We start from the raw sequence: 22,053 nt of genomic DNA on the forward strand, positions 1-22,053 counted from the left end.
ATAGTGGTGGTGACAATGGTGGTACTGACAATGACCATGACAGCGTATTTTAACAATTCAGAGGCCTGTCGTCAGGTATGATGGCTTGAATGGCAAGGGCCCCATCAGCTCACATGTTTGAAAGGATCAGGAGGTGTGGCATTGTTGGAGGAAGTGTGGCTTTGAGGGTGGGCTTTGATATTTCAAAAGCCCAGGGCAGCCCCAGTGTTTCTTCTTTCTGCTTGAGACTTACAGAGCGGATGCGAGCTCCCAGTTACTTCTCCAGCAGCATACCTGCCTACCTCCGTGTTTCCCACAATGATCCTGGACTAATCCTCTGGAAATGTATGCAAGCCTCCCCCCCCCCATTAAACATTTCTTTAATAAGTTGCTTTGGTCATGGTGTCTCCTCATAATTGAACAGTGATTAAGACAGCAGGAGACACCTGGGATTCTATGTGGCGGATGGTTCCTTCATAAAGCTTGACTAGTGTTTGCTTTCTGGTGCCTCGGAAGGCCTGGTCCTGCCACTCCAACTGCTCTGGAAGAGTTTCACCCTTCAAACAAGGCCATGGTGGGAGAGTTGTTCCCTCCTGGGTTCAATAGACAAAGGGAGAACTGTGGGGGTGGGAGCACGTGTAAAGCTTACATGATTTCAACCTTAAACTCTAATTGCAGAAGGTTCACAGTGGGAAGGGACAGTTTGGTCTGTGGAAGGCTGTGTGGACTAGGGATGTGAAAGACAACTGAGGCCTGCTGTGAAGAATGTGACCTCAGGGTTGCTCAGAAATAATGGACACACCGCACCAGGCCTCCATTACAGGTGTTTCTTCTTGTCTCCCTCTGGTCTAGACTCCAAACTTCCCTTTAACTTTGATTCTCTGCTTTTCCTCTGGAAAGGAGATTAAGTGTTCAGCTGGCAGGAAGCACGCTCCAAACCCCCAGCTGTAGTCACTGGCTTCATTCTGCAGCTTTGTTCGGCGTTGCTCTGTGGACCAGTTTAGCCCCGATCATGGGCACCTCCGTTCAACTAACCTTTGCCCTTATAATCTTCATGGGTAGGTGTTAACCCCTCTCCTCACCTTTTTCCCTTTGTTGGCAAAGTTATGCTTCAGAAGACTTCGCTCCTGTATATAGTCTTTCTAAATAGAATACTTTCACATTCAGTATGCCAATTATGAGGTAAATAGAGCTGCCTGTCTCAGGGGCCCTACGGATGATCTTCTCTAGTGGGTCTCTAAGTAGGGCCCCAGAACAGAAGCAGCAAAATGGCCCAGAAACACTTGAGAAGGAAAAATGTCAGCTTCTCTCCAGATAACTGGCAGAAATTTCACCAGTCTGCTCCGGCATTGCCTCTTGGTGACTCTGACACAAACTCAACCAAGCTTGGAAATCTCCACAGTAATCAAAGCTCCATTGTATGTGTGCCTCCTTCCCCTTAACAGACATGAAAACTGGGCACCCGTGGTGATGTGGCCAAGGACAAGGTCATTCACATAGCCGCTGAACTGGAACGCAGCAGGGTCACAGGAGTTAAGCACGTATTACTGGGGCTGGAGAGATGGCTCAGAGGTTGAGAGCATTGACCGTTCTTCCAGAGGTCCTGAGTTCAGTTCCCAGAAACCACATGGTGACTCACAGACATCAGTAATGGGATCCAATGCCCTCTTCTGGAATGCAGGTGTACATGCAGGCAGAACACTGTGTACATAATAAATCTTAAAAAAACAAGAATATTTAGATAACAGACAAGTTGGATAGTGGGCTTGCCCTCATGAAGTCACTTTTAACAAACAAGGGAACTGAGAAATGGTGGCTGGAAGTTGTTAGTGACACTAAGAAAACAACCTTGGGGATGACAAGGCTGAGAGGAACTGGGGAAGTGCCCCTGAGCTGAACAGCCGGAAGCTTCCTGGAGCCCTGGGGAAAGAGCTCCTGGGGTGGATGGCTGAGGGAGGGAAAGCTTCCTGGAGCCAGGGAAAGCTCACCTGGATGGGCAGGATAGCAGGTGCTAGCCTGTGGGCAAGAGGAGTTGGTGTCTAGGATTGAAAACCTAGTTATATAAAACCAAGAAGCCAACAGAGGGTTTTAGTGCAGGTTAGACCCATCAGAAGGGAGGATCATTGAATGTGAGAATGCATCAATAGAAAATATCCACAGAGAGGAAAAAATATACAGAAAAGATTGCAAGGTGTACAGAATCTAAGTAGAGACCTTTCATTTCCGAATTTCAGAATTTCTGAAAACAGAAGGAAGTAGCTGCAGAGAAGCTTTGTGGGGATCTAGTATTTTCCCTTTACCTGACGGGACATCTTAGCCAAAAGCCCTGGCTTTCACCCCAAATAAAAGCCATTGGCAGGTTGTTCCACTTGACCTTGTAGCGACTGAACTGGAACGTCTCTGTTGGCCGCGTCCCCAACACACAGTAGGACAGCTTGGCTATCTGTGTCACAGTCAGGAGCTAGAGCAGAGACATCTCAGGGACAAAGGGGAAGGCACCCTGCACTGGCTGTGAGGAGACCACCACAGAACTCCCTTTTCATTTCTTACCACCAGCACCTTCCTTAAGTCTAGTAACCCTCTTCTCCTTACTGTGAATGCAATCGGCTGTTGATTTGTTTAGAATACAGACTTGCTGAGGGGGTGGGGGATAAGGACTGTGTGACCAGAGCTAAGACATGATTTCTTAAAGAGCCATCAGATGGGGGGGAGGGCCACAAGGCATAGTCAGTCTTACCTCTTCAGTAAACTGAGCCATTCGCCTACCCTCGTTCTGTGGCTGTGCAACTTGATTTACGCGTTTGCACAGGTGCACATATGCAGATTCTACAGGAGGACGTCAAGGTTCTCCTCTATCATTCTCCATCTTACTTAAAACGGTGTTTTTCCCCCCACTGGGGTAGGATGGCACCCACCAAGTCCCAGCAATGGCCAACATCATCAGATAAAGGGGTACATGTACCCACTCCTGCTCCCCTTGCCTCAGGTCCTAGGGATCTAAACCCAGACCCTCTTCACTGCGTAGTGAGGAGTCTCACCGGCCGAGTCATCTCCTCAGCTCTGTAGTTAGCTGGTGAACCAAACCAAGTACAGGACTCTAAGTTTACTCACACCCGGGATGCTGTGGTTTTGTGCTGGGTAGTTCTGTTTGTAGAACAGTCTCGACAGGCTGTTCGGGCTGACCTTGAACTCGCTGTGTATTTCCACCCTCCTGCTCTAGCCTTTTGGGTATTAGGATTGCGGGAATGTTCCACTGCACCTACCCAGTCAGTCCGCATCAGCCATGTCAACTCAGAATAACGTAAGTCTGGCCCAATTCAGTGAATTTCCTTTGCCACAAGTCCAAGATGTTTTCACATATAAATAAAATCATGGGGGAGAATTGGGTGATTGGTGACACCACTCTCCTCAGTTTCCTTAGGAATACTCCTACTCACACCCACACTGCCAGTTACAAATTCTCTTTTCAGCCAGACAGTGGTGGCACATACCTTTAATTCCAGAGCTCAGGAGGCAGAAGCTGACAGGTCCCTGAGTTCAAGGCCAGCCTGGTCTGCAGAGTGAGCTCCAGGAAACCCTGTCTTGAAAAATCAAACCCAACCAACCAAATAAACAAATTCTCCTTTTGAATGTATGCTACTGGCTGCTTGATAACCCTGACTGTTAATGAGGCTCGAGACCACAGCTGTGGCTGGAAGGGCTGTGTCCCTAAGCAGCACATCTGTGTGACTCCTATGTATCCCTGAAGGATTTTGTTTTTGATCCTTCAAAGAGGGAGCTGACCCTCTAAATGAGCTCTTGGTGGAGGTCAATACTGTGCTGAGCTCTGCAGCTCTGGAATCTTAGTCAACCTTCCTGTGTATCTTCTTAGGGAGTGTGACAGCTAGATTCAGTGTCAAGCTGACTGGATTTGGAGTCTCCTGGCAGATATGCCATGTGGGTGTTTAGGAGAGGTCTGACTGAGGTCAGAAGACTCACTCTGAATGTGCGTAACATCATCCCATGAGCTGAGGTCTCAGACTGGATAGATAAGAGGGGAGGAGAGCTAGGGAACCCAGTTCTCTGCTTCCTATTCTTCCTGGATGTGAAGGGTCCTGCCTTGCCTTCCCACCTCTGCGAACTGTATCCTTTTCAACAATTCAAGGTAAATCCTCTTCCTTCAGCTGCTCTCTGTGACACAGACTCATAGCATAGGCTAAGACATTACTTCCTTGCTCTATGGATGATGACACTAAGGTTTAAAGGTATCGAGGAAGCTGCTGACTGATTACATGAGTCATATCCCAGCATGAGTCCCAGCCACTGGTCTTCCCTGCTTGAACCATCTCTGTGGCCCCTTCCTCCAAATCCTTGAGTTTTCATTTGCCGTCATCCTAGCCCTTCCCATAGGATGACCACAGATTCCCCTGACCTCCCCCAATCTTTGTGCTCACTGCTCAGCTGCCATTTCCAGAGGTAGGGGTGGGTGCTCAGTGAGTTTCTACAGCCCAACACGAAATCAATTAATGCTGTCCAAGTGCCAAGCTGATGATGTTCCAAATACAGTTTAATCAATGTGCTCGAGACCTTTCCTTGGAGGGCCTGAGCTTTTCAACAGTACCTATGGCTGCCTGGCTTGACAGCATCTGAATGATTCCAAGGAAAAAGCAATGAAGTGACTCACACTCCTGAACCCCATCTGGCACTAAGTGCTGCTACAGAAAACATCTGCACGTGTGAACTGCTGCTAACACTGAATTTGAAGGATCCAAACTGCCCCAGGCTCCTGGGGTGGGCTGTTCCTCTCTTCTTTGGAATGATACAAGTTCGTAATATTGAAAAGCCATGTTCACTGTTGCTTGGAGTCTTCAGTGCAGCTCGGAGGATGCCTTAGTTACTTTCACTGCAATAAAACACTGTGATGAGGCAGCTTATAAAAGAAAGCATTTAGCTGGGCTTATAGTTCCGGAGCGTTTAGGGCCCATGATGGCAGCGGGAAGGCACGGCAGCAGGAATGGCTGAGAGTAATCATCTCAAACCACAAGCATGAGGCAGAGAGCATCCTGGGAGTGCATGTCTTCTGAAACCTCGAAGGTGGCAACCAATGACATACCTCCTCCAATAAGGCCACACCTTCTAATCCTTCCCAAATAGTTCCATCAACTGGGGACCAAGCATTTAGACAGATGAGTCTGTGGGCTCGAGTCATTCAAACGACCAGATGGGACTACGGAAGACGCCCTTTGCCATGTTGTGGGGAGGGGAGGAGATTCTCAAGTACACACATGGTCAGTGTTGCACTGTGATGGAGCCTGTTTTCTCTGATGGGGACAGATCCCTGAGCTGTGTTAGAAACAGTCTACAAACTGGTCAGTGAGACTGAAACCATCTAGTTACATAAGGAAAACTGAGTTGAAGTCAAGCCCAGCAAGTTGCGATGTCCATGCTGTCTTTTCCCTTCTCCATATGTACTGTGACAGCTCCATCTTAAATTTGCCAGAATAATTTGGATCATTAACTCTAGACTCTATTCCGCAGGTGGCCCATTCTTCCTGTCCACCAAACCAGAGTTATCTCGCATTAATTTTCTTTTCAGTGAGCAAAGGGAAAACTCATTCCCCCACCAGGGAAATGGCCCTGGAGTTTTTATTGCCAGCTTATGACTTATTGGAAGCTATGACTTCTTTCCCAGCTTTTCAGTTTTCAAGGCTAACACATGACTCCTGGAGTTGCATGTCTCCAAGGATAGCTATGAATGTGACCAGGAATAAAACTGTACACTTAATTAGAATGTCAAGATTACACACACACACACACACACACACACACACATACACACACACGTGGTTCTTGCATGTGGATGCTCTGTCGATGTCATGACTCAATGCCAAGCAAAATAAACCTATGTGTGCTCTAGCAACCAGTGGCTGTGGGTTGAGTATTCCATAAACCTCTGTGTGCTCTGGCAACTGCTGGCTGTGGATTGGGTATTCCTAAGATTTTATGTGTGGCCCAGGGAAGCCCAAAGCTTGGACATTTACGATTTTTGAGTTGAGTTTAGTAGTACTTGCTTTCATTCCAAGCACTTGGGAAGCAGAGACAGGCGTATCTCTAGGAGTTCAAGGACAGTGTGGTCTATATACAAGTTCCAGGCCAGCCAGGGCTACATAATGAAACGTGTGTGTGTGTGTGTGTGTGTGTGTAGACCTGAGACCTTTTTCCACTTGATAGGCTTTCTCTGTAGTGAGCAAACCCTCATCATAAAGTCAGCATGCATTAAAAAGTAGTTTCAGAGACAGAAGAGAACAAGGTACCTGGGTGTGTTGAGAGCTCAACCGCAACACGGCTGTTGCACACTTGATGGTTCAAGTTGCTCCTGAAATCTGCAATGACCTCATGCAATGCATCATCTATCAGATGATGCACTGAGCCCCTCTCTAAACGGTCAGTTCCACAGAGAACCCAGTGGCTTTGTCTCATTCACAGCAGCTCCTCAGAACTTCCTGTTATTGCCTGACCACAGAAGGTGCTTAATGCGTGTTTGGTGAATGAAATACAAATGCTGAAAGTTTCAAGCTGACAGCTCATGGAAGAACCTTCTGTGGGTGTCACAAACACGCCATCCTAGGCACACTATTTCTTTCTGCTCTACAATTGTCCAGGAAATGGGGCACCATAGATGGTCAGAGATTACTTTCCCTTCTGTTTTCAAATCTCATAAGTAGTTTATATAGCCTGGGGGATGTGATTTGATCAAATCACTTATAATCTTGCTACCAAATGATAGCATAGTCAACACCGTTTCTTTCTGGGCCTCACACACACACACACACACACACACACACACACACACACACACACAATGCTTTAATTGGAGGGATCTTATGTGACTCTGATCATAACTCACATTAACTAGCTGTTTAACTTGTGGTGGGCACTGTGCCAGATACCTCACAAACATCTGACTCTCCTAAAACCCAAGAGGTAGATACTTAAAACTACTCACATTTCTCAGGACAGGAGATGGGTAATGGAGGAAATTGTGTAACATCAAGGTCGGAGAGTAGTGACGGTACAGCCACATTTCAAATCCATCCACTGACTGCAGCACCTAGCAGGGCTCCCCCAGATGTATGTGGGTAAGCAAGTGAACGAGCTGTGGGCTCAAACATGTCTGTCAGCCAGCTTGTCCGCTGTGATCTTAGAAATGCTGTGGGCCTGGCCACATATACCTTCATGGGTCACTAGTCTTAAATGACATAAATGGTATTTTCTCAGCTTCTACTTTTCACAGCTATTGGTGGTATCTTCCATGAGGGGAAGCCTAAAGATCATCCCTCACCACACACCAAGCCTTCCAAGGTCTCTGATCACCAGAGATACCCCTCCAGGATCTGCCATTGCTGGCAGGGGCCATGGGGGCCTCTCACACTTGATGCAACTGCTCTGCCACTGTGTCCAGTTTGAAGATGACAGCCGCCTATTCTGCTGACACAGGTCCTTTGAGAGCTGGTGCCACAGCTACAGTGCAAGTGCCACCAACACTGTCACTGTCAGGCTCACAGCTGCTGCTGCTCACAGCTGCTGCTGCTATGTCAGAAGAAGCAGCATATAGCTTTTGTGTACTGTGTACTTGGGTCCCACTGGCTTATAGGCAAAAGGAAACCAGATGTTTTTCAAATCTGAGGGTGTTCATTCCAGGAACTCCAGGGGTAACATTTGCAGATGTTCAAGTCCATGGCATAAAGTAGAATGGTCCTTGCACAGAACCCACAGGTCTCCAGAATACTTCAAGTCATCTGTAGATTACTTTATCTATTACTACAACATCAACATGCTAGGTCCTTTCTTACACCTCTGTGCTTAGGGGCAATGACAAGGACAGAAGTCTATACATGTTGGGCACACATGAATTTATTTCCACACATACATGGGTAAATCTGTGAAGGTGGAGTCTGAGGATTCAAAGGGCCACTGCCCTCGAGATTACCCCTCACTCTGGACCAATTTTGGATTTTCCTCAAAGAGATTACATAGTCTCTCAATCAAACATCCTTGAAAAACTCAACTTACTTCTAAGACATCTCAGCATCTACTGGAGCTGATAGTGGGAGCCATATTGGAACCTGCTGGGCTTGGTGGCAAGTACTTTTACCCTTTGAGCCATTTCACTGGCCCCAGGCTCCTCTCATAGAGCACCCGGTCCCTCGTGCCGCCTGGGTGGGCTGGACAGTCAGATCCACATTAAAGTTTAAGGCTTTAAGTCCATGCCTAGCAGTCAGAGAGGCATGAGAGCAAACTAAAAATGCAGAGCTTCCCATTCAGGACATCAGGAATTCCAAAGGAACAGGGCTGAGATCGAGCTCAGTGCTAGAGTGACTGCCCAGCATGCAAGAGACCCCAGGTAAAAACTGTGTTTGGGGCTGAGATCAGCTCACGGTGGAACTACTACAGTGCTAGATCTCATGCAGAGGCTTGTGTGACAGCCTCACATCTAAGCTGTCCCTGCAGCAGGATGTAAAAAAAAAAAAAAAAGACTTTAGAAAGCCATTTTATATGTAAATTCTGATTTCTATGAAAGAATGCTAAAAATTTGCAGGTATTTTCAAACCAAAATAGAAAACATCACAGACAGGTGAGCTACCTTGCACAGCTGACTCAACACGTCACGAACAGATAAGCCATCATGTGCACCCTACAGCTGTGGTAGGGTCAAAGTGCAGGGAGAGCCAGCATGCTTTTGTTTTCATCAGAGCTCCACATCCTGCTGGGGTTCTGCATGTCAGGGAGAAGCATGGGAGGGGCTGCAAGATGGGGCATGGCACAGATCAGCATGGTGGGTGGTGAGGCGTCCTGGGTGACTGGCACACAGATGTGGTCCATATACCAGAGGTATTATGAGGCAAGAGATAATCATAGAATAAGAAGGGCTTGCGGCTCCGAAACTGGTTGTCACCCAACCATTAACTCTCCCAATCCACTGCTGTTTCAAAGTCCAGCAAGCTGTGGTGTGAAGTCTGTCCTTCACCATGGTCATCCTTCGTCTGGCCCGTGCCATCCTGAACCTCCGTTTTAGCTTAATCTCTGCTGTTGTGAGAAATACTCTGACCCAAAGACATGCTGGGGAGAAGTGCTTCATTCCATGTTATTAGGCAGTCATCACCAAACTCGGGGCAGAGACCCAACTGGGCATGTGAAGCCCAAACCACAGAGGAACATGCTTTGCTGACTCCATCAAGTTCATGCTTGAGGAGCAGCTGCCCAGGGGATGGTGCCGCCCACAGTGGGAAGGGAGCTCAGGTTAAGCGTAATACCATCTCCCTGAGCTCCATCCTCTAGTGGGCTTCTGGTCTAAACATAGCACGATTACCATGGCAGACACTGGAGAGTTTGCAGGCATCTCTCAAGGAACACACAGGCCAAGATGCACACGGTCCCATTCATTCCTCAGGGCAGCAAGCTGAATGCAGAATTCAAAGTCAATGAGACAATATACCATACTTTTGTTTCCAGATTGCAATGGAGCCTTTCTTCCACTCCAAACACTCTTATATAGGTGCAGGGTATGTTTACATACATATGCATGTATGTATGCATACTGGCATATGGTATATATAACATGAATGTTATATATATACACAAGAAGGCAAGGAGAAAAATATACGCATGCATATGCATAAACATTTAGCTTGAACTTTATTAAATTCAACTAACAGTAGGAGTCTCTGTGGTATTTCAATCCTTGAGAACACACGGGGAAATGAGTGTCACCTGGACCAAGGAGCTCACCATTCAGAGAGGACACAGACTGAAAGCCCAATCCACAGCCCGTCAGCGTGGTGGCTATTTATAAGAGGAGGCGGGACGTCTTCTGGAGGTCTAACTGAGAGCAGCCAGCGGTGGACTTGACCCATGCTACAAGGGCTCAGGTCTTAGCTTCACTCCGTGGAAGCCATGTGATATCCAGCATCCAACTTGAGCTGCAGAGCCCTGTTATTAAATCGAATGTCTACATAGTACCTTCTCATTGGGGTGTCAAGCTTACATAATATAACAGCCAACGTCACTCAAGGAGAAGATGCTCAAGGCCTGAGTGATGTAGTAACACAAATCAGGTTTGCCTTTCAGACAATAAAATTAACTGAACATGGTGTCACCTTCCCAGGGTTGCCGCTGTGGTGACTGGTTACTGCAAACTCCACTGCTGCCAGCCACACAGCCCTTGCTTGGTCCGAGATCTTTACAAGTGTCTTGCTTGTTTTAGTTTCTGTAACTAATTAGCTTATTTTTTCCATTCTGACTTAAATGCTACAGAAGGTTTTCTTTACCACTAACCCTTTCCCAGGGATTTTTAAACACCTGACTTCCTATCCACAAGAAGACTCTTAGGTGGCCGCTTTCTTCACACTTGCGAGAGCCACACAACAACCTCTCTTCCTCAGAGGAGGCTGACTGCAGCAGTGGTGTCAAGGACCAAGACTCTGAGATGGAGGTGAGTGTGGGAGGCAGAGCCCAGAAAGAGCTATAACTGTTCTTGGGAGCTAAAGTTGCGCATCACTGGAAAAGGCACTAGAAGTAAACAACAGCCCCCCAGAACAATGAGAAGCCTAGAAAAAGGTCACCCAAGAGGAGGAGAAAGATACGCTGTGGCATGGTGGAGTGGAGAGGAACCAGCATAGGAAGAGACCTTTGGTTATTGATGGAGGAGCCCCCAACCCAGGGCAGGGTAAACGAAACTGCTAGATAAGCCCAGGTCAGTTTCTCCACGCTTCCTTCCTGAGCATAGCCAATCCTGTCAGCTTTCTTGTTCCAAGATGCCCCAAGGACCTTCTACGACAGGCTCTGAAGATGCATAGTTCAGAGTGGCCAGTCTCCATCTCCACTTAGTTGGTTCACTGACTACAGGCCGAGAATTAAACAGCTTAGTGTTGCAGAAGGACATGCATTCTCCAGTCATGGAGGACTTGGGAAGGCAGAGTTTAGGCCACGGGTATTGGGTGCCTGGTAGGTGCCAAGGTGGCCTAGATGTGCTAACGTATGCCATCCTGTTTAACCTTAGTAACTTAACACCAGGCACGGGGTCTGTTTTCCAGGACCCAACTCTCAATGTCCAGTGTGAGAATGAACAGAAGCAGCAGCTAGGAACCGAGAGGCAAGAAAACGGGCTGGAGGCCTGGAGTGTAGGCACTATCCTCCAACATCCCTCACCTCTTCCAACCTGTGCATTTAGTCCTGGCCTTTCATAGAGCATTGGTTTTCAGTTTCTCCCTGTAACACGGCATTGTCCCCAAGTGACCATGTATTATCCTGCTGTTATGTCACAGACTGAATAATGTGCTTCAAATATGCATGTGTGTGCATGTGTGCTCATGTGTCCTCAGGTGCGTCTGTGTTCAATTCATGACCTGCTAGAGAGGATGGGACAGTCTTACACCCAGATGTCCTGCCAGTGCTGTGGGACCATCTCCTTGGGTAGCAGTTGCTGCAGTCATGGGTGCCTGGCACCAACGACATTTAGCTCGTTTTACCATATCAAGATAAAAAAAAAGAATCAAGATCATCATACTAACCTACAAGTTTACTTTAAAAGCAACTGAGAAAGTCAGAACGAGTTCTGCCTGGAACAAGACGGGTGGGCATGAAAACCAGAAACTTCTTAAAGCTCCTCAGTTCTTTGTCTATCAACCTGCTATTTTGCTCTTGAAAAATCAAACCAAGAAACAACCAAGCAGGCACCTACTATGTGGCAGGTACAATCCAACCATCATCATCATCACCACCACCACCATCACCACCACCACCACCACCACCACCACCACCCCCTTCACCCTTCTCTCTGATTTTTAAGGAAGAGGGGGAAAATCCAGCATCTGGAATCTGGGATCCCTGCAACTGGGCTGGGGCTGCTAACGACCTCCCAGAGATAATCCAAAGGGCTGATTTAGCAAAGCCCATTCTTGACCTTGACACAGGACAAGGCAAGCAAAGGGGAAGGACTTGGGAGGGCAGAGTGAAAGAAAAGGATCCTGGACGCTAGCTCAGATCTCCGCAGGCCCCTCCCCCATTCAGCTAACACCTGGCTAAGTTGGAAAACAGAACCAGCCCAACCTTCCTACTGGCAGCAATTGAAGCTGTCAGCTCTTGCTTGTCACCACTTGCACTGGAAGGCCTGGGGCAGCCACAAGAGCCCTAATTAGGCAGAAATGACACTTCTACAACTGACCTGCCAGGACCTTTGGCGGACCAGTTAACACCATTAGCTAACATGTTTAAAAAGTGTGAATGTAAATGAACAGCCATTGGCTTTCAATGGAGTTGGCCGGTGGTACCCCCTCCCTTCTCGCTCTTTCTCTTCTTGCATGAATAGCCCACTTGTTTTCTCTGGTATTGGAGGGAGGCGTGAGGAAGGAGGGGTAAGAAGGCCATCCTCTGAGCAGACAGACTATGTTAAAGCATAAACAAGCTCCTAACACCAGAGAGACCATCTCTTCTGGCCTGCATATGGCACTGAATGTGGCCGGGCTCCAGGGCCACCAGGACAGAGCTAGAAGACAGCAAGAGCCAAACAGGGCTGACAGAGGCCAGGCCCCACTCCACAAGCCATGACCAGTGAGCATGGCCGTCCACGCTCTAAGCACTTTCTTCTAAAGTTCTTCCGGGGGTCCGACTGTGCTGTCAGGCTGATGCTGCTGGGGTACACAGTGTCAGTGTGCCTGGTCCCTCACTGCGGATGCCAATACTTACACAGTGAGCTCATGTCCTACCTGCTGCTGTTATTTCCCACCTGGAGTCGCACTTCACTTTGCTCTTCCCTTTGCAGCCACAGAATCCGTACACCCCGACACTCTCCATCTGTAGGAGGGAAGAGGAGAGTTTCACTGTGAACACTTGGCTTTGTTCCCTTGTGGCTCCTAAGACACACACTCAGTGCTGGCTGACACTGAAGGGAAGTTAAAGTTGGGAGGTGAGATGGCAGAGGCGCCTGGCTCCTGGTGTGGGGACATCCCTTGGCACCTACTACCTCCTTGTTGTGTGGCCTTGGGTGGTGTTCTTAACCCTGAGTCTCCACTGTTTTCATCTGTAAGACAGAAAATGCCTCACTGCATAAAGTAAGAAACAAGAGGAAGAACGCGCTGTGAATTCGGGGAAACTGCTACCTGAGGGTCAGGAGTTACGGTGGGTGTGAGCTGCCCAAGCCAGGAGCCACAGGGGCTTCTCAGCCTTCACTTCTCTTGGTGGACAAAGTAAAAACCTTGTCCTTGTTCTCAAGGCACACTGGACACAGCAACCAGTATATCCTCAAGAAGTCCCTTCTTGGCCACCCAACCCTGCTTGTTATTCTCAAGAGGGTACACGGATGTAAAATGACTCCTGCAAAACCATGGGTAGACTAGTTATTTACTCCCTCTTGTAGACCGCACATAGTATAAACGGGAAGCAGACCACACCTACTTCCGGGTGTTAGGGAACCCTGAGAACCAGCATGGGTACACCATGTGGGTCTAGCTCCCAGGATGGGGACTGATACTACCTGGGCACCTGGGCAGGAGACTCATGCTTGTTTATTATTAACGATAAGTAGAGTCAATCAAAAGGTGTGTGGTAGAAGGAGAAATGCCAGTGATGACCCATAAGACAGGAGCAGGAAGAAACCGGTCTTAGTTTGAGGGCAGAAGGAGAAAGTACTAGGGACTGCGCTTAATGAAATTTAGTGGGGAGGATGGGAGGGAGGGAACCCCCCCTTGCTGTGCAGCATTTAGTGCTTTTAAGCTAAATACCTCAGCATATTAAGCAGATAGAGAAAAGCCAGCTAGAAGATGCCATCCAAGTGAACCACACTGAGCTCAGAAAGCCTGTAGGAGGTGCCGGGTTTGACCCCTTTCCCATCACGTGCCTGGTCCTGGCCCGGCTGTTTAGAAGAGTGGCTCCTCTCCAGCTGTGGGGCTTATTGAAAGCCTCTAGCCCCTGCCTGGTTTTGGCACAATTTCTGCAGGTGCCTCCTACTGTGGCTACAATGGACTGCTTGGAGGTTTAGACTCGTCAACAGCTACTGGGAAGAGAGGCGGGCAATAGCTAGGGAGTGCAGTCATTGTCTTAAAGGGCCAGTGACATTGTGTGTCACTACCAGCAGGGCCTGAGGCTCTGGTCCCTGCTAATGAGATGAACCCTGTCTCCCCACTCACTCTTTCTCTCTTTAATGATTTAACTTGATCGCTTTGGTTCCTTTCTGGAAAGGGAATTGCTCCATTGATCATATAAAGTAATTGCCTGTAAAACATTGCACTGCAGCGAGCGAGAGAGAGAGAGCCTACAGCATCCCTGGCTGGAAATGTCATGGCAATTGAAAAGCTCTTAGCCCAGTTTAAGAATGGGGTGGCTGAAGACACTGTGTGTGTGTGTGTGTGTGTGTGTGTGTTGTGTCTGTGTATAGAACCCCAAGTAGGCCTGTGTTCCTAGAGTTTGGACATGTGACAGGGAATTTCCCTCTTGTGGCCTGCCATGATTTTTGCATAAGACTCTGGGACAGAACAAACACATTATGAAATAAAACCCAAACATCTTTAACCCTAAAATTGGGTACAACGGGAGAAGTTATTTTCCTAACGGTTCATGATATTCTTTTCTTAGAACCCTTGTATTCAAAGGACACCCCACCGGAGCAGCCTGATTTAGGAGGGAGGAGGCAAGGCAGTACCTTCCCCTCAGAGACAGTAGGGCCTGGTTGGGGAAGGAAGGATGGACGGGCTTGCTGATGTTTCAGACTTGTCACTTGGCGGCAGCAGTGACTCACTCTGGGGATGGGGACCACACACTTGAGTAGTTTTCATAAACAGCTTTCTAAGTAAGCATGGCCTTGCTGAGAAGCAGGAAGAATTCACCTGGGATGGGGTGATTTTTCTAGGATCGAACCTCCCAGCTAAATAAACAGGAAACTTGTTAGTGATGGTTTCTTCCCTCTGAGGTTTGTGTGTAAACAAGAGAAGAGCTTGTTTCCTTCTTCACTGGCTACAAGTGCCCTGTGATGTGTCTGTCAACAGCTTTGGGTGAATCCCCTTCATCACCAGACACTGCAGGTTCTTCTGCAGCCCAGGAGCTAAGGCAGTTGACACGGTTGTAGGTTACTTTTTGTTTCTTTATAGGCAGAACTCCTGCCATCTTGCTGATAGTCCAGCAACCCAAGTTGTGAGAAGACAACTTACAAATTCAAATCTGGCAGAGGATGCTGAAGGCCCTGTGTTTTCCAGTTAGTGGTCCTGCTTGAACCTGAGTCAATGCAGAATCGATTCCTAAGGGAGGAAAGGCCTGTTGGGCCTTTGTGGGATGCAAGAGAGCATTATGAGTGGATGGACCAGAGTGTGCATGGTGAAGTCAGACTGTGCCATAGGAGCCAACTTCACTTCCTCCTCCAGGGAAAGTCTGCAGCAATCTCCCTTCCTCCAGAAGTCAGGCCTGACTAACCCCAGGAGTGTCCTGTTTGGTCCTTTTTCCTTTTAGTTTGATACAAACCCCAGCCTCCCTCCACTAGGGATTTTCTTCCAGAGTTAAAGATTATTTAAACTATCTAACTGAAAAGGGCACACACTTAGTTACAGACACCAGTGTGAATGACTTGTTGGGATGACTTACCAATGCACATGACAAGCTGTAGGTGACACAGGGTGCCATAAGGGGTAAAAATCCTTTTCTACTTTTGGAAAGCACAGTGTTTCTGTCAACAATGCGGCAGAGGGCTGACAAACCCAGATGTGGCATGTGAACCTTTTCCCAGATGGGTCAAGAAAGCGTGGCCTAGCCAACACACCACAGAGGGTCTAACTGGCACCAAGAAGGACACCAATGATTTTCTGGACATTGGGCTTGAACAAGAGTATGAAAAGTTCCACGCCATCACCCATGAGTCTCAGCTGAACCCAGAGAACATTCATAAGGGAAGGGGAACATGGACACAGATAGACATGGCCTCCATACATACACAGGCACACACACACTCTCTCTCCTCACACACACACACACACACACACACACACATATGCAGGCACACACAGGCACACACACAAACAAGCACACGTACATACAGAAGCACACACACACAAGTTATTCATTTACCAAATATTATTTGGTGGCGAATTTCAAAGAGTTATAATTTTATATTACATTACTCATGCTGATGGCATCTCCTGCTTCCGCAGATTTGGATTTGTCTCCCATAACAAAAAATAATTTTCCATTATTATTGAATTTATTAGAAATATACAAACGTTTTAATTGGATATATAATACTTTTCTGACAAAGGTCTCGGTTGTGAATTCAAAATAGCTGTATCTTCAGCAGAGCAGTATGTGATTACACACATCCTAAAACTTCTAAACATCATTCTTTAAAAGAAAGAGATGGTTAGAATCCCTTGGCTTTACCTAAGAAATTAGTCTTTGATTTTTGCACTCTCAAAAACCTTATGTTCTTGTCAATTTGGTACAAAAAAGTGAAAATATTTACAAGCAACATTTAGGTCAGATCTACAGAGTCAGATAAATCCCAGCAAGTGCTGGCATGGAGTGATGTCACACACACACACACACACACACACACACACACACACACACACACACACAGGCACACACAGATGGGGTGGGTGGGTTCTTGGTCTCTCAAACAGGAACCCTGCTTTTACTCTAAAGACGGAAAACTTCTTTAGTAGGTTCAGAGGGCTGAGGCTAGCTGACACCTTGTGAGCTCATTTTTTGCGAACTTTTTAGAAATAACATTTGGTCTCTCACCCTCAGTCAGTGTTTCTCCTGGAGGATTAGTGGAAACATCGTTTTCCTGAGTGCACAGTCCTGACCATTACGCCTGCTTCACAGGTACGATCCCCACATCCTCTGCCGGCCTGCAGTCCCATGCACTGTGTTAGCTTTGGAGCAGGATTCTCATCTAGTGCATTACCTCAACTCCAAAACTGCGAAGGGCTCTGGTGCTCATTCATTCACCTATGACTGGCGTGTTTGAAAAACACGATTAAATCACTACTAAGAAATAGCCTCAAATGATTTCATTCACCGCAAGTCCTAGAGTTCACTTCTCCAAAGCACAATTCTTGGAAAATAACTCTTGCTCTGCAATTGTGACGAATAGTTTAGAAAGACTAAAAAGTCCAGAACAGGCTGCTTCCCTCCCTTTCTCCCCCACCCATGTCAATATGTCTCTGTGTCTGTATACCTGTGTGTCTGTCTCTGTCTCTCAGTGTGTCTGTGTGTTTCTCTGTGCCTGTGTATTGAAAAGGACAATACGAAGACAAGTCCAGCCAGAAAGATATAACAGCAACAGCGATGACACACCCAACACGTGGTGGTACATACAAAGACCCAAGTCCCAAACTTCTGACAATGAAATGGTTCCACTCTCCCAAGCTTTGATGTGACTGTCTGACTCCCAGCCTAGCTGCGGCCCTAGCAGTTAAATGATGAAAACAGACATGGTCTGTTGATTTTCTAATAAGAAACAGATTACTCCTCTTAGACTAAAGTGCAGCTTCAGGGGGGTTAAACCCCTTCAGTCAGGGCCTTAGGCTGAATCACAAGAGTCAACATTTAGTTGGGAGGCTGCGGAGAGCTTGGTGACTGAAGGCAAGCCGTGCTGCACAACACTGAGGTGCTCACGAGTGTCTGTCACTCCAGTTTCGGGGTGTCCAAGTCTTTTTTTTTTTTCTGGCCTTCTCAGGCACCGGCATACACAGTTACAAATAAAATCAGCAGAAAACAAGAAAAGCAAACACCCACCTAGCTGGTCCTCTGCACTGGAAACCTCTTTCCCTTCTTTGCTGCCCCCTTTGTGAAAAACATACAAGATATTCTCTTTGCTCAAATAAAAGCAATTGCCTTATTTTGCTATTTGTATCAAGAAAAGAAGTTCAGATGAGAACATCTGGCTTTGCAGAATACTTTCTCGGCATTCCTTGGCTTTATTAGACTTGCACGTACTCCACGGAATACCATGAAGTTGCATTTAACTTCTGTAATGCTTTAAAAATTATAATCTATTTTAAAAATGGCAAAATAGGTTGTTTAAAGGATTTCTCTGGCCTGATCTTTTCCTCTTCTCTTTATGTTCTGAACTCGGTGGGTAATTGCCTCGCTTCTGGCTATACAGAAACTGCACATCTATTTCCTGAAAAACACCAATTAAACTGCCATCGCAGCATCTCCTACGGTATCTGTTGGTCTTCGGTGTCAAAGGCCTTAGAACAAATGGCCGGAAGGCTCTCTGAAGCAGCCTCTGATGGGGCTGCCAACTCTCAACACTCACACTTTACTTCAGCTTAAGCTTTCTGCTTTGCCAGAAGCAAGAGAGAGAAACAGCACGTCAACTTCATGATGTTGCACAAATGCTAAAGGTTACGGTAAAAGTGATGCTTTTCCGGGAGGCTAATCACTTTCAAAGGTCACTAACATTGTCTTAAAAGGAAGGGGTCTCCCCTTCTAGTCTATTTGATCTAGATTTCTGAACGCAGCTAAAGAATGGCTTTTCAATAGGATAGTAAGAACCGCAGCAAAATCTGCCCTTTCCCCTCCCCCTGATCTCCGTGAACATCAGCTTCTCCATGGGGGGCATGAGAGGTGAAGTTTCCACAGATCCTCAGTGAGCCTCACCAAGTTACTAGTCAATGAGGAAACAGACTCAGAGAGGTTATGTGATGTGTGCAAGGCCATGCAGTTGAAGCCTTGAGTTCTGATTCCAAGACTCAATGCGTCCGAGCTTCCTTGCTACACCTGTTTCCTTCGGTCCTTCCTGCGGGGAGTTCGGTCACTCTCTGGTCTGATTCAGAGCAGGGGTTCATAACCTTGGTTGTGGACTTACTAATGTAAAAATACTTCAGTATGAGCCCCGTACTAAGTGTGAATGTGATTTAAACAGGCTCAGGAAGGGCATGAGGGTTAGCACTAGTCAGTGTAGCGGTGACTTGAATAAGACAACAGGCCTCTTCGGGGTGACTCAATTCTAATGCTGCTTAGATGAGTAGACTCTAGACCAGGAGAATCCACAGGTAGCTCCAGTGTGACAGTCACCACAGGAACTGGTCGTCAAAGAGAGCCGCATGATTTTACTAAGACTTCAAGGAAAGCCACTCAACTGACCAGGCCACAGAGGGGGCACCAAGACCCACAGAGCTAGCGTGAGAGACCAAAACCTATGACACTGGAAAGGGTGCATGCTGGGACTGATCAGGTACTGGAGTCCGCAAGGTCGGAGTTTGGGCAGCATGCCTGCTCCTCAGGAACTGTGTGAACCTGGGCCAGTCACTTGTCTTTGGACATTCACTGGCCAGCAGACTCAAGAGGGATGGGCGGAGACCTATGAAAGGAGGAAGACAATGGCAGCCGCTGCTGGGAGCTGCATTGTTGTTATGAGAGGGATAATGATTAGTGTCAGGGAGCACTGATAGATAAAAAATGTAAAAAGCTTTTCTGTCCGCCATCTTTCCTACTTTAATCACTTAGCATGAGGTGTTCACATTTGCTATTAGCTGGGCGATTCTGCTTCTCAGCCCTGACAGCTAAGGGAGGTGAGCACCACTCCTCCCACTTCCCATCCGTTCAGTCTCCAGTTTCTGGGCGTCTGTGATTAAAGACGCCTGCAAGCTCGTTTGTTAGTTCCCTGTGAAAATGAGTTTCAACACAGATGTCAAATTCGGGAAAGTATTCACAAGTACTTGATAGCAGCCCCCAGGTAACTTCTAAACAATCACTTCTGAACATTAAAAGTTGTGGCAAATAGGTTCCAATCTAAGTACAGGTGTTGGATAGGGCTGAGGGAAAAAGTGAACAGATATATTTGTCTTCAACCTCCTCCATTTAAGTGATGACTGACACGGGTTGAAGATTTCTTTCTGAATGCAAACTGAAGAGCATTTCATTTCTCCCATGAAGGACCTCTAACTAGCAGGTTGAGAAAATCTGATGTGCCCCTTATATTTTCTCTTGGATCACAACTACAGAGTAGAGAGGGTCTAGGAGCAGCCACTCTGGTTCTCAATCAAGGTCACCAGAAGGCCCATGAAACTCTATGCAAAGGGCTCCCAATTCTAAACGTACACCACCAAGCACATACCCAGGAGAGTAAAGGCTTGGCCCTGCTGTGTTTACATCTACTATTTATTACCTGTGGGGTGGCTGGCACTCCATCATTATTATTATTGTGGGATATTCATATGCAAACACTTGGAGAAGAGCATCAATCCAAACCACTCTATGTACCGAGAGGCAACATAGAGTTCTCCCCCGGAGAACTGGTGACCGAACCCAGGGCCTTTTGCTTGCTAGGCAAGTGCTCTACCACTGAGCTAAATCCCCAACCCCAGTATACTCATTTCAAAACTGCCCTTGCCTCCCACTCCATGCAGACCCCTGGGACATCAGTGGTGGGTGTACGCATCCTCTCTAGTGGGCACGTTCCCACCCTTATGCTGTGTGCATGTGCCAGGCACTCTGACAATCTCCTGAGCCTCTCTGTACCTTCTCTTCTCTCCCATTCCCAGCTCTCCTGCTCGGTATTTCTAGCCTCACACCAACTCCTTCTCATGCTCTGATGCTGTTGAAGCATTGTCAACATTTAATCTCAGTAGAAACGGAAACAGAAACACCAAGATGTTAAAACAAATTATGTGAGGTTTGTGTGCAATCTGCATACATCTGGGTATACTTTCCAGTAAAATCTCCATTGTTTCTAATATTTGTGGAAAATGAAATTGGGAGTATTCATGAATAACCCTGTGGCTGGAATCTGGCTGCACTATTTCACACTAACAGGCTGTTACTAAGTCTAGAGCATAGGGACATTTCAAGTGAGTTTTCCCATCTCTGATTTCAGTGCACTGATGACTCATGGTTGGGAGTGCAACTGAGATTTAACTTCTGTGCTCTGCAATAGTGCCTGGCACAGGGCAAACGGTCAAGACATCTTTGTGAACTGAACGGTGGAAGCAGAGAGAGAGGTACCTGCACTTCCTTGACTTCACGGTGTCACTTTAGAGGAGGACACAGAGTCTCTAAGAAAGCAACTGAGTCACTAATGACCCTTTCGTGGTCAACTCTTCTCTAAGCTCTGACATAAATACCCTTTCCTCTAACATACTGTAGTTTTTAGTCATAAAGGTAATTCATTTGAAGAAGATTAGATACTGCTAGCATATATGAAGACAAAATTACTGAGGCCGCCCCTCCTGAGGACAGCATGATTAACCCGCTGGCACACACACATCCTTTCAGACAGCCCTGTGCGCCGGTACACACACCTGACACAGGATGATAGTTTCTATCCTTGCCTTTGGGACTGGACTTCCTTATTGTTGCTCTAAGCCCATTGTCTGTTTCCTCTTATAGCTCCTGCCCTCCCCCCATGTCCTCAATCCATTCCTTCTGCCGTGCCTCACTCCTATTTCAAGACGACTCTGTCCCCATTTCCCTCTGCAGGCGTCTCTGTTCTTCAGGTTGTTAGGCTGTGAAGAAATCCTCTGTATCTCCAGTCTTCCCTTCTGTTCTGGGGTACCCGAACTTGAGGCCAGCAGGTGTATAACCCCATGCATTTGTCCCCTAAATCAGGCCATAGATGTGTGTTTCTCTTTACATCTCTAAGAGACCTCTACACTGCCCTCCAGTCTTCTTGGCTCCCTTCATCCGTTACCTAGACCTAGCCACCCTTTATACTCTTTATCTGTCTCTTCCCAGTTGACCTTTACCCTCTGACCTTTCTTCATCATTCTCCACCTGGATTTACTGCTTCCTGAACCACCGAACATATTATCAGTCCCACCACCGTAGCCAGCCAACCACTTCTGTCTTGCCAGTCCTGTGTTTTTAGAAACGCCCTGCTCTTGCGGAATGGTATTCTGATGCTCTCACCATTTCCCTCTGGGCTAAATGTCCACCCCTGTTTCTCACTTCTGAAAGGAAGGACTTATTATGCACCTAACCCCAAAGCATTTGCCAGTTACGTGTTCATGATTTATTGTGTGCAAACTCCACTCACTCATCCGGTAACTGTTTACTGATCGTGCAATCTATGAGGGAGTATACTGATGTCCTACATGCAGCACTCAA

General features: G+C 47.2%; 1 protein-coding gene across 2 annotated transcripts in view; it reads right to left on the bottom strand.

The window, feature by feature from the left end:
- The window catches only part of Hspa12a (heat shock protein family A (Hsp70) member 12A), a 163,711-nt gene that overhangs the window by 139,257 nt on the left and 2,401 nt on the right, over positions 1-22,053 (bottom strand). For both annotated transcript variants that reach the window (XM_087552353.1, NM_001437798.1), the window contains 1 exon segment: positions 12,723-12,810. In XM_087552353.1, coding sequence (XP_087408479.1) covers positions 12,723-12,810 — 88 coding nt within the window.

This window comes from Rattus norvegicus, chromosome 1 (assembly GCF_021556685.1).
Source record: "Rattus norvegicus strain SHRSP/BbbUtx chromosome 1, alternate assembly SHRSP_T2T, whole genome shotgun sequence".
In the NCBI taxonomy this organism is placed as follows: domain Eukaryota; kingdom Metazoa; phylum Chordata; class Mammalia; order Rodentia; family Muridae; genus Rattus; species Rattus norvegicus.